The 12,914-nt window shown below is 42.2% G+C and overlaps 1 protein-coding gene across 2 annotated transcripts in view; it reads right to left on the bottom strand.

Moving 5' to 3' along the window:
• Nucleotides 1–11,837: 11,837 nt before the first annotated feature.
• The window catches only part of LOC116993577 (zinc finger and BTB domain-containing protein 24-like), a 52,872-nt gene continuing 51,795 nt past the window's right edge, over nt 11,838–12,914 (bottom strand). For both annotated transcript variants that reach the window (XM_033054363.2, XM_033054364.2), the window contains exon 7: nt 11,838–12,741. In XM_033054363.2, coding sequence (XP_032910254.1) covers nt 11,928–12,741 — 814 coding nt within the window. In that variant the 3' untranslated portion in view covers nt 11,838–11,927. The remainder of the gene's footprint in view (nt 12,742–12,914) is intronic.

Below are 12,914 nucleotides of genomic sequence, written 5' to 3'. Positions count from 1 at the left end.
TCCTATCCCATCCCGTCCCGTCCCATCCCATCCCGTCCCGTCCCATCCCATCCCATCCCATCCCATCCCGCAGAGTGGTACCAAGCAAGGAGGATGCTGCAGGCATCCCTTGTCCAAGTGGGGACATTGGAAAATCTGAACAGAGCCGAGCCTGGAAAGTACCTGGCTGTCCTTGTTGTACACTGTGGCTTCTTTTTGCTTCCTCATTATTAAACTCCCACTCAGATTTAGTAGGGCCTGTCTATAAGATCATGGATCCTTCACTTTTCATACTGCACAGAGCCTGTGGCAAGGCAGCAACTTGAAGTGAATGTTGCTGGCTATGAATATATCCAGCTTTTAGTTTATTCTCTGTAGGTTTGAAAGTTATGCTTGTTTGCTACTGTTAAAGATGCTATCTTTCTGCATGGTGTGGTAACATGGAAACTACACTGTGAATTTTTCTCTCTGTGGTAATACTTAAATATTTTGTTCTCTTCCACCAAGCAAACTGCTCAAAGCAATACTCAAGTTTATTACATAACTGAAAATTTAAAACGTTTAACAGGCTAGTCCTATATGTTAGCCTACTGAGAACAAACTAGCATGCGTTTGCTAAAATAATGTTTTTCAGGTTGTGAGGATAGAGCAGAGCCTGGAGGTTTTGTGAAAAGCTTCCCTATCTGTCAGGGCCCACCTTCAGCTGACACCGAGCTCTGCAGCCACAAAAATTTATAACCTTTGGTCCTGGAGATGCCCTGGCAGCTTCCTTAGTTTTGCATAGGGTTTTCTAGCTTGAGTAACATGTTTCTTGTCCAGGTGGGGAGCTGGCTGGAAGGTGATGTGGAACTGCAAGCTGTTCCTATACTGACTCTTGTTGGCCATGCTGAGGATTCCTCTTCCTTTGTGATGGATGGAGAAGCTTTCATCCAGGAAGAGAGTTGGAGGATGAAGGGTTGCAGTTGTGGTTCTCCCTTTACTGCTATTCACCATACAAGTCCCTTTTAGGAGGTCCCTCAAGCTCCCTTTCCTCTTTCGTACTCACCTTTTTCCTTTCCCTCAAAGGTTTCATTGAGCCTTATGCCAGCAAAGTCTGGTTTAAATCCATCTCTTAGCCAGTAAAGAAGCTAATGAAAATGTATCCATAAAAAAAGCACTTTGGATCCTTGTCTGTAATGACTCTCCCCAGAGTAGCTCAAGATACTTATCATGGCAATCCTCTATGGCTGCTTGTGATTATTCCTGCTGTGCAGATGAGGAAGGTGGGAGGCAGAGAGGATGCTCCAAGCACAGGCTCAGCTCTGCTTCCCCTCATGCTACTGCTGGTGGCAGAGGACAAGACTCCTGTGAGCACAGTAAGGGCTCTGAGGGTGGGACATGGCTGGCTGGGGTGGGATATCCAGCTGCTCCCAGCCCTTGGCAACTTGCACAGGAGGGTGTGCAGGATACTTCTTTATCTAAATAAAATGACAGAGCTGAATAAATGGAGAGCAGATACTGAGTTAAAGGGGCCAAGGTGCTCCCAGAGTAGAAAATTTTTTCCAGGGTGAGGAGAAGGTAGGTGATGGGAGGAGAGCTGTGAGGAGGTGAAGAGGATCCTCCTCGCTGGCTGGGAAAGGACTCGTGACAGGGAGAAGAAATGACTCTCAAGAGTGATGACTGGGGAGAATCAAGCATTAGGTGTGCTCGGGTTTGGGGGATTTGGCTTGGGATGGCAAGGACTTGACTTCTTTTCTGTGGAAAGGAGACTGGCTTTGGTGGTGGGGGGAGCAGAGGGTCCACTGATCCTCTCATCCTACATCACCATCTGACCTGATCATAATGCACAGTCAAGAGCCCCAACAAGCTCTCAACAAGCTTTATGGAAAGCGAAGAAATATTAGATTTTTTTTTCTCTGATTCTTTTTTTTTAAATTGTTACCTTGTTTGAGAGCCTTTCTCAGCAACTGTTTCATAAAAATTATAAATTTTAACTGAAGTTACTCCCTGATACTGCCTTGCAGCTTCAAAATTACTTCAGCAGACTAATTTTGGAATGGGATGCTTTGTCCTTTGACACGATGCTCCAGTACGAGCCATTCTGTGTAGTTATCTCCGTCCTCTCATCTCATTACAGTAAAATGAGGTTGTGTCCCATTAATTCCAGCAGGCCCTGGTTGCAGTGCCCAGACACATGCCAAGCACGGAGTCCCCCAGAACATTACTGGCTGACAGAGGCATCTCTCACCTTTTTCAGATATCAGTTATTTGTCCTTTGCCCTCAGGGTAAAGTACTTTTGCAAGAAGTATTGGGAAGGCAATCTAAGCCTTAAAATAGAAAGGCACACTGAAGGGAACACCTTTCTCAAGGGTGGAAAGCAACTTTTAATTAAAGAGGGGTAGAGCAAGAAGTAGCAATCTCCTCCTTTGATGCATCAACACGTGGAGTATGTGCAATATGGGTAAAAAACTCTTGCAGGGACACATTCAAGGTTGACAGATTCCAAAAGAAATCCACCTTAAAATTACTGAAGCAGTTTTTGGTCCCCTTCCCACATGACATGGCAGCTTTTTCCTGAGTGGCAGAGGGAAAGCACAAGCTCTGCCTGGGGGAGGATGATGGGGCTGGAGTCAAACAGTGCATGCAAGCTGCTACAGCTTGCCTGTGTGCAGAGGTGCCTGGGTACATGCAAACTTGTTTCTACCTGATGTGTAAATCAAGTAAATCTACAGGTGATAAAAAATGACCATTTACACCCAAACAGAAGGTGCGAAAGGTGCAAGATGGGCTCTAGCATAAATACATTGGATAACAATGCTGGAAAAGAGGATTCACAAAATTTTAAGTCTTTGGTGACACTCACCTTGGAAACAATTTAACAGCCCATCTTGTTTTTTTCCAATACCAGCTTATGTTCTCTCAGAGATATGTGTGCTCGGGGAGCCTGAGCTTGCTGCTGTTCCAAGAGTTCCAGCATCAAAGGAGTGACTTTTGCCTTTTTATTTCCACTCCAGGGAGCTCATAGCATTTAGTGCCTTAAACCCCACACATCAGGCTTCCACCTCCAGCAGCTTTCCTGCTTGCCAGTGCTACTACGTTTTGCTCCATCCAACCTGGGACCTTGAGGTGAGAGCAGCTTCTCCTCCCAGGCAGACTCTTCATCATCTTGGGAAAGAACTTTTCAGCTGCACTTAGCATTTCTGATCTCAGTGTTGGCTACTGCCCAGCCTACTCAAATGGTTTGCACCATTGCCAGTGGGAAAGCTTTTATATAAGGGAACATAAATTATTTTCAAAAGTGCTTTAACTGTCATAAAGTGTCTTAATGGGTAGCATTTAATCTAAACAGAAAATCTCAAATGCCTATGTCAATTATATGGGTTGCTTTTCTTAAATATTGAAAGTTAGAATGTTCTTTTTTATTTACATTTTATTACTTTGTGCCAGTAGGAGGGAACATTTTCTGTTAAACTTAGGTCATGTTTGTAATTTCTCGACTTTCAGGGTTTTTTATATGAGATTCAGAACTCCCCTTCCACCTGCAGAGCTAAGGCTGGCAGCAATGACTAACACTTGCCCAAGCCTAAGAAGCTGCCTGAGGTCCAGGAAATCTAGAGTTAAAGCTGACTTACTTCTATCACTTTAAACACATTTAAACAGGTGGTAGGTGTGCCTGGAGATCTGTAGCTAATCCACTTCTGCATTTCTAGGGTCCTGCCCACAAAGGTGAATATTTGAAGTTTGAAGTAGGCAGTGGGTGACCATCAGCCCTCATTTAGGCAAGAACAAGGGGCTGGAGGAGCTGAGCCTCAGGCAGGGGACATAAGAGGACAGAGACAAGGTTACAGATCAAAAAGCGTTCTCACTAAAGCAAGTCTGCTCTTGCTAACAACAAGCAGATTAGAATTCTGACTGAAAACCAAACCTTTTAGCTTCAGGGAGAAGAAAAGCAATTCCCAGGTTATTATGTGAATAAGATCAGATCAACAACTTGATTTTTGTGTAAATTCACCATTTGCACAGTCAGGCAGCTGGGGACACATACCTTCAAAAGTAGGTCCATAAACTGACTCTCCTTCATCTCCCATTCCAGTTATGGTATCTGCAGGGTAGATAAAAGCAATCATCAGACACCAGGTTATCACAGGCATTTGTCACAGGGCTGTCACTGAGCAGCTCAGCTGAGGTCAGAGACATAGGCTGCCCATCAGCCTGGAGGAACAACTGCTTCCATCTCTGTTTCACTACTGAAATTTTGACAGACCTTTGGGCAGAGCCCTGCTTCCATTCCAGGAGACAGTCTTTCTATGAATTATTTAATGCAGTGTGTTTAATTGCTGCTGCTCTGAGAAGGTCCAGCATTTCCTGCTGGGAGAGCTATGGCAGTGGGAGTGCTGAGCCGTGGAAGCAGTGCCCCAAAGAAGGATGTCTGTCAGAGGGAGGAGGGCTAGAAGAAAGAAGGATGAAAATACAGCTGTGATTTTATGATAAGTTAAGGCTGCTAACTTGTCTAAGAAAGGAGAATTTATGAGTGAAATTCCTATTCAGCAGAATGAGTCACTTAGGAAAACAGATTTTTTTTTTTTATAGTAAGTCTGATTTTGCTACATTGTTTAGACATTGTCCAGTTATCATTAGTCTCTACAGTAGCAAACTTAATATTAGATTGTTTTTGTGGACTACATAGATATTATTAATTTGCTTCAAACCCACACCACTCCCCATGGCTTCCAAACTGGTGCTGGGCTGAAGCCCAGGGCTTACCTCTGCAACAACCTTGGTCACATGGCAAACCAGGTGCTGGAGCAGTCCCACCACCATCACTGCCATAGGCACCCACCACAGGCCTGTGGAAGTCTGGCCACCAAGATTCTGAGTCTTTCAATAGGGCCCACCTCCAAAGCAGCATCAGACAGCAGCCCATACCCTACCCTGCATTTCTAAGCACTTCCCAAGACTAATGTAAGCAGTTTGCAACCCCGTGGGAGGTTAGAAAATGCTCCAATTTCTATTTTCCCCTGAAGGAAGGAAAACCAGGTTACACAGAAGGCTTGTGGCAGAGCAGAAGACTGAAGCCAGCTCTTTCCAGAGCTCTTGATGGATGCTGTCAGTGATACTTAAAGGATGAAGAACCTCTTCCTAACAGCAAATGCTCAGCAAAAAGTGGTAAGTAAAAGCAAACATGAGAGATCTGCTTCCCCACTCCACTCCCAGCCTCCAGTGAGCCTCTGCTCAAGGATTTCCTGGTATCTCTGTGTTTAATTCACCCTGGCAGCTCTTTTCCGTTTGAATTTCTTTGCTTTTCAGTGAAATGTGAAAGTCTGGCATCCACAAATTTCTGTGGCAATGAGAATTACAGCTTAATTACACCCTGTGTAAAGTGTGTGCCTTCTTTTGACGCAAAAACTCCTACCCACAGCTGTATTTGCTGGGCACTGCTGAGACATCATTCCTGCTGGCGGCACGTGGACGGCGCAGTTCCAGAGGGGTCACGGCTCCACAGCAAAGCTTTGTGCCACCGCGGCAGCTTTGCTCTTTTTTGGCTCATGCAGCACGTGCAAAAGCTGCTTTGTGGGTCAGCTGTAGGTTCAGCTCGGGCTTCTGTCAGCAGAGCAGGGTCAGGTCACTTTTCACCCCTGAGCACCATGAGCTTTCATGTGTCAAAGTCCTGTTGCAGATGAGACAGTTGTGATTTGCATGCAGAACAAACCTATGTTAAATCAAAGAAACCCAAACCAACAGATTTCTCATCTTAATAACAATGTGCACTTTCCCCACAACTGTATATCCCACTGGTTTTATAAAGTGATAAATTTTTACATAACCACAGAGTCAGAACCAAAAAGCCTCTTAGCTAAATGTTGCTAAATTACTGTGTCTGTAAAAAATCCAGACTGAGAAAGAAATCACAGGTTGCAGATGGGCCTCCTCCAGGTAGCCCTGAAGTCTTTCTGGTCTGGCTCAGTGGTGATTTCCTACAGTGATTTATTAGGGCAATGCTTTTTTAAGAGTTTTGTTGGGATTTGCAGCAGTGCTGGAGTTGAAGAGCTCCATCCTCACAGTATCAGAGATTGTGAAGAAGATCAGATTCTCAGTGTTTAGCTACCACAGCTGCTCTCTTGCCTGAAAGAACACAAGGTGTTATAATTTCATATGATGACGTTCTCCTGCTGAAAAAAAGCAGAAAAGCGAGGCAGACAGAACAGTTAGGACAAGGTGACATGTTAAAATGGTAAGACAAGACAGTTTTAATTCATGGCCGGGTCCTGGGGTGCAGCAGATGAGCTGAGGTGTGACAGTAGGTAGCTGCAAGCAGCACATGCAAATGCAGGGATGTTTTGTGGGCTGTGACTGACTGAGGCAAAGGAAAGGCCTTTCCTTCCTCCTCTCAAAGGTTGGCAGCATGGCTGTCAGAGCCTCTGTAGGCTGTAAGCTAAGCAGAATCTAATTTTGGTAGCCAGACCATATGGCTTGTGCTATCGCCAAAAAAAGTCTATAGCAGCCTTATGTAAAGTCTAGAGCAGAAGCAGTGTACCCAGAGTCAAATGTAAAATCAGCTTCAGAAAATATTGTCTTGTCTATCTATTTTTCCCTACATCCCTATTTTTAGCTTGATACAGATTAATACAACTGAAGTTTATCTGGCTTTTTGATACATCTCTTTTCTCCTTTTTGCACCACAATATTTAAGGATAAACCCAGAGCAATCCACTACATATTATTTTTTTAAAATCCTGAGATTGATGTCCACATTTTGTAAGTGTGTTTAATTTACACATAAGAAATTTTAGTCTTAAAATTTAATTCTGCACATACATAGACTGGCTCCCATTAATCCTTTTTCTTTGAATTTTTTTTTAACTGATAATTTCTAGACATTCTTACTGTATTGTGGGCAAGAAAGGGAATTAACTATAAATGTATTGGTAATAATCAACTGACAGTCAAAATCAAAAAGAAAATCAATTATTAGCCTTAAAAGCATAACAGGACTGTCTTCTGAAAATTTATGTTGGGTGCTTTTTTGCTTTTTTATAAAAACAGCTGCCAAGAACCACCAATTACTTGTTGTCTCAATCTACTCTGGTTTTTATTTCTCCACTTCTTTTCCAATAACTTGGTAATTCAGGTTCATTAAATTCTGTTCAACAGGTTGCCAATTATGAAAATGATATATATTAAAATCCTGAACTGGGTGACGAATATTAATATTTTAGACTCTATTTATTACCTGTTTATGACAACATGATATTGTTCTGCAGGCCTGTTTGTAGTACTCAGATGAGGATAAACGTTTTGTGGGTGGCAGTAGTTAGATGTGAATTAGCTGGTGCTGTTCTGCTTGCCAGCTGCAGCAGATGAGCTGTGCTGCATTCAGTTTGGAGAGGAAAACAATTACCATGAAGGAAAATATGGAAAGCACATGAGGTTGTGCAGCACCTTTAAACAATGATTCTGAAAGCCTTTCAAAGGTTGAGCAGCAATGCTCTTAGAAACTTGCAGTCCTTTTAAGAGTGCACACATACCCTGACACAAGACCCAAGAGTTTTGCTTCTGTGTGATTCTTAGAGGGTTTTTCTTGGTCCAAACTTCTCCACCTGGTGCAGCTGCAGCTGTTTCAGTTCCTTTCAGTCCAAAATAGTATCTGAAAAGCACTGGGAAACAGAAGAGAAAGCAGACGAAATTAATTTAAAAAAAAATACACACACACATATATACATTTGAGAGAGACCCTCACATGATGGTGGTACTAAAGGAGAGCTGCTAGGGGTCACCAAGAGACATCTCGGTGAAGGGCAAGTAAAATCACAGAATTGGTCAGGTTGGAAGGTACCATACTGGGTCACCTGGTCCAACCTCTGCTCAAGCAGAGTTATCCCAGAGATTGTGGTACAGGATTGTGTTCAGACAGTTCTTGAATATCTCCAGTGAGGGAAACTCCACAACTTCTCTGGGCAATGTGTTGCAGTACACTCAGTCACTCACACAGGAAAGTTCTTCCTCATGTCAGAAAAATTTGCAGGACAGAGTAGGAAGTTTGCTAACTAAAGCAAAAGTCTGCTTCCTGCTATTCCAAAGATACTTTCAAATAGGTAGGATTAAAATATTAGCCAGAAATGAGCAGTAAGCATACTACAGTGAGATGCTGAGAATATGCCTGGATGAGTTTTTCCATTTGGAAGAATTGCTTGGGACAGATATGATCAGTAGTCCCTCTGTTGTGGAAAACCATTTATTGTTCACGGTGTTTTACAGGGGATCTGAAAAGGGATAGAACATAGAGAACTGTTGTACCTCATAGGACTGCAACTCTGCAAGAAGCACTCTTTAATTAGTCTGTAATGAATACGTAAAAGAGGTCCTGAAATCATAGCTTTGGAGACTATGGCACTACCTCTCCCTTCTCTGCTCTTGGTGAGAACCTGCAGTGCAGAAGGACTGGGAAAAAAACGCCTGCACAGATGGACTTCTGCCCACGAGAAGATAAGCATAGCCAGGAAGGACCCTTGGCTGCTCCTGCACTCCGGGACACGCCTGCTTGTGCAAACCGGCCTCCTCCCAACCACTCCCAGCCCAGACTCAGCTTCTCTGGCATAAGGATACTTACACAGGATACTGCCACAGACACAGTCTGCTGCAGAGTTGGAAGACCTGGTGAGGCAGGAAACCTACCCAGCTGCTGTGCTCACACAGACACTGGGGTGGTGATTACGAATGAATCCAATACTAGCTTCCACAGTTAAGGTGAAGTGGGAAAATACTGAAAAAACCCACATCCAAGCACACCAGGATAGGTATTAGCAAATACAAACCACGACCTTCATCATGATGACTAACCAGCTACATCACTGAAACAAGTCTTTCACAAACAAAGAAATGCAAGCAAAACTCTTTCCTCAACAACTGGCAAGATCAATGCCAGGCTCAGTATCCTTAATTTTAACCTGTGAATAGGCATTCAGTTGGAAATAGTTTGTGATGAGGCAGAGTCCTCCCTTTTTCCTCTTAGATCCTAAGAGGAAATTGCAGTACAATTCTTAGTAGTGCTTTCTTTTAGTGTTGGCAGGATAATTTGCTTTTACAGCCCATATTAAATAAATACTCTTATATTCATTTATCAAAACCCAAGATGCTGGACTGGGAGGCTAAGTAGGGGAATTATAAACACAACAGGCTAAAGTAGGCTCCAGACTGTGTTTGCTCTACCTCTCCCGGATTTGTTTCAACTTGCACCTGGAGAACCAACCAAAATCTTCAGAAAAAACCAAAATCTGATAAACTTGCATTTGGGAGGTGGAGAGGGGGGCAGGTGGGGAAGTGAAATCCTATTAGAGTTCAACTGCATTGGGTAACTTACAAATTGAGCAGAGGAAACACACAATGGTGTTAAATGCTCACAAAACCGGATCCTTCTGTAGTCCTCTTACTGCCCTGCATTTACGTCTAAAACCTTAATCTCATTTTAACATAGCAAGCAGTGAGACGGATTTGCTAGGATTAGCCTATGTGAGAAAAAGAGAAGTTAAGGTGTTTACTGGATAAAGAGTAAAGATATTTAGAGAGCTGTTCTGAAACATAGTTTGTAAGGGATGCATTTTTTTACTAAATTAATGTCAGCTGGACTGAAAAACAAAGCTTAAGTGGTTTCTTTCAAATTGAAAGCAATCCTAGACTTCAGCTGTAGCCTCAAAAATGCACACACAGAAAAATTATTAATTTTCATCTTCTAACAGAAATGCATTCACTAGAAAGGAAGCAAATGGTGTCCAAAAAGCAACATTTGTGATATAAGAAGCCATGCCAGCTTCTTGAGTGCAAGCTACAGCATGTGCTGACAGCTTAAGCAATGTGGGGTGCAAGATTAGTCATTGCCCTGCTATTCAAAGCAGCTCATTGCTTCACTGGTAGTCTGCAGAAAAGCAAAACAGAATTCCAAACACCAAACTTCAGGTTTTTTTAGCTACAGGGAAAGCACTGAGAAATCAGTACATCCAGCTGTCCCGTGCAGCATGGAACTGAATCCTGAAAGGATAACTGCATAACAAACAGAACAAAGTTTAAAAAAGAAGTATTGGACAGTTCCTTTTACCGACAGCCTCAGAATTTAGCTTGTAACCTGTTTTAAAGCATTTCAGAATTTGTAAATATATGGCAGACAATGAATTCTGCCTAAGTTCCAGTAACTTATGACCAGACAGTAATCTGGCTGCACTGTACAATATTTTAGATAAAAGCAGAAGTTTTAGGGTGAAACTGCCAGAATATTTACTGTAAGCTTATACAATTAATCAGCAAGATTGTCGTAAGTGTTGTAAGAGGCTTTACTGTATTTATTCATCTGCTCTTACAACACTAAGACTTCAAGCTTCTCAGGCAGAACTGCAGAATATTCTGGTTCACTTTCGTGGCAAGAAAGCATGTAAATTTTATTTCTCCATTCTGAGAGGAAAGGTGAAAAGCCTAAACACCTTTGCTGAGGGACGGCTTGTTGCCTTTTGGATTTGGATTTTTTTTTTTTGCATTGATTTACTCCCACTGTCTACCCTCATCACGATCCTTTTATATAAAAATGATCCAGTACTTTGAAGACATGGAGATACTTAACCAAACTTCTTCAGCATGCAGTCAGGAGCAAGCCAAGCAGTCTGGACTTGGAACAAGGGATTTTATAAAAAATATAGACAATTTTGCCTTTAAACTCACCATGTTTTTTAGAATTTTTCATTTGTTGTAACATAAAACATCAATGTAAATCACAAGTACGACATTTTAAATCTGGAGTGATAATTGTGCGTGTTAAGTAACAGTGGCGTTTTAACTGGATTTTAACACAACCAGTCCAACCATGCAAAGGTGTTACCAGTAGTCAAACCTGAAAACAGAAAATAAGGGATTTTATTATTTTGGCAAGGGATTTTATTATGATATCAAATACTTTTTGTTAGCAGTCAGTCATTGAAAACATTCTGTACACAATCTAATTTAGTCAACAAAAATAGTTGTACAACTTTAAGTGATGTACCTCATTTATGTAACTTGTTATGCCCTGAAGTGATGCTCTTCATTGTTTGAATCCTCACATAAACAATTACCAGTCTTAACATATATTAAGATTACGTTCTTCTTTCAAAAATACAAAAAATAACACTTTAAATATACAGTGGCTTCCAAGCTTAGAGAATCCTGTCAGGAAGAGGGTTTCGCACTTTCAATAGACAGTGCCTTCAACATCAAGAGCTCTTCAAAGTGCTTGGCAGAGAGTGTGAACACTATCCCCACTTACTAGATGATGAAATAAGGCACAAAGTTCAACTAGCTTGCCCACAGTCACATAGAGTGAGTGGTATAATTAACAGAGCAGAATTTGGGGGTTTCAGTTCTCCAGTGTAACCATCACATCTCATTGCCACTATTCAAGTGCAACGGCTCAAATGTTTCTGAGAAGCAAAATGCGTACAGCACACAGTAAACAGGAGGGAAGATTCAGGGCCAGTCGAAGGTTGCAACAGTTTCAACCCAAACCAAATGAATTTGGTAGTCAGTAACTCATAATGCACTTCAGGGAATGATTACATAGAGAATTATACATTAACCTGCAGAGAGAAAGCTCATTGAACATAACAAATATGGTGTTAGCTTTGCAAAAAGTACTGGTTGTCTTAAGTTTGACAGTGGGTCAGGTATAATGTTAAGTTTGTCAGAGAAGTGGTACTTTGTGATCAGCAGATGCCCTAAACATTGTTCTCCCACCAGCACAATGAACTTCTCTGGAGAGTCATCCAGAAAAACAGAATACTCTGAAATAAATATGGTCAAGGAAACTGAGTCACCCATCCACAATCACCAAGAAATGCATCTTTGGATAGCTTATCTTGCAAAAAAAAAAAAAAAAAAAGTGTGACACACATAATCCCTGCCTGGATGAGAAGCATTCTCTGGCCTAGCTCTCTGCTGACAAACAAGCATCTCAGAAAGTCTGTCCTTGGATAGGATGCTCATGAGATGACTCATTTACTGACAGAGGCTGCTGATGGGATTCGGAACCAAGTACACTTTGATTCTGTTCTCCACTGACTTGATGGGAAGGAACTGTATCGTGGCTAGAGTGAGAGTGCTGACTTGATTCCTGAGCCAGCTGCACATGCTGAGCTGGATGTGAAGATCCCGCCAAGTGGATTTGTTCATTTTGTCCTTGATGAGCATGGAGATGTTCTAGCGCTTCCTTGGAAAGAGTGATGACGTGCATTTGTTCAGGTTGGGCAGCCTCTATTTGGTTTGCAATCACATTGATACTTTGGATTTGTTCTGCTTGCTCCTGCTGAGCTGAAAGCAACAAGTTTTGCAGCTGCTGCGGCGGCTGCGCAAGGAGCGCGAGGTTTGCAGCCTGCTCTGTCGTCATGCTGGGGGCATTTTCTGCAGTCACAATACTGATGCCTTGATTGTGGCTGGGCATGAAGTTGATGTTGTGTACTGCATCTGTAACCAGCAGCTGAATTTCCTGCCCTCCCGAGGTGGCAAGTTGGTACTGCTGCAGCTGGAGAAAGTTTCTCACTTCTTCCGGGTGAGTGTTGGTGCTCGAGGCAGCACTGGCTTCCTGAAACTGCTTTTCCTTGCTGTGAATTTTCAAATGAGACTTCAGGTTGTCCAGACGAGCAAACTGCAAACTACATTCTGGGCAGGCAAAAGGCTTTTTGCCTGTGTGTAAGATACAGTGTCTTCTCTTAGCACTGGAATCAGAGAAGGATTTTCCACATATATCACAAGAATATGGCTTTTCTCCTCTGCAAAAGGAAATAATTTTATCTTGTTAAAATATTCACTTTGACAATGCTGCTTTCTGAAACTTATTCTGTAATAAAATACTTAAATGATTACATAGTTATTCTGAATTGTAAGCACTTGAAGGGTAGTGTCATTAAAAAAATCCTCTATTTGATCTCCAGATTATTTCTAT

The sequence above is a fragment of the Catharus ustulatus genome, chromosome 3 (genome assembly GCF_009819885.2).
Source record: "Catharus ustulatus isolate bCatUst1 chromosome 3, bCatUst1.pri.v2, whole genome shotgun sequence".
In the NCBI taxonomy this organism is placed as follows: Eukaryota; Metazoa; Chordata; class Aves; order Passeriformes; family Turdidae; genus Catharus; species Catharus ustulatus.
This window is presented reverse-complemented; position numbering and strand designations above follow the sequence as displayed.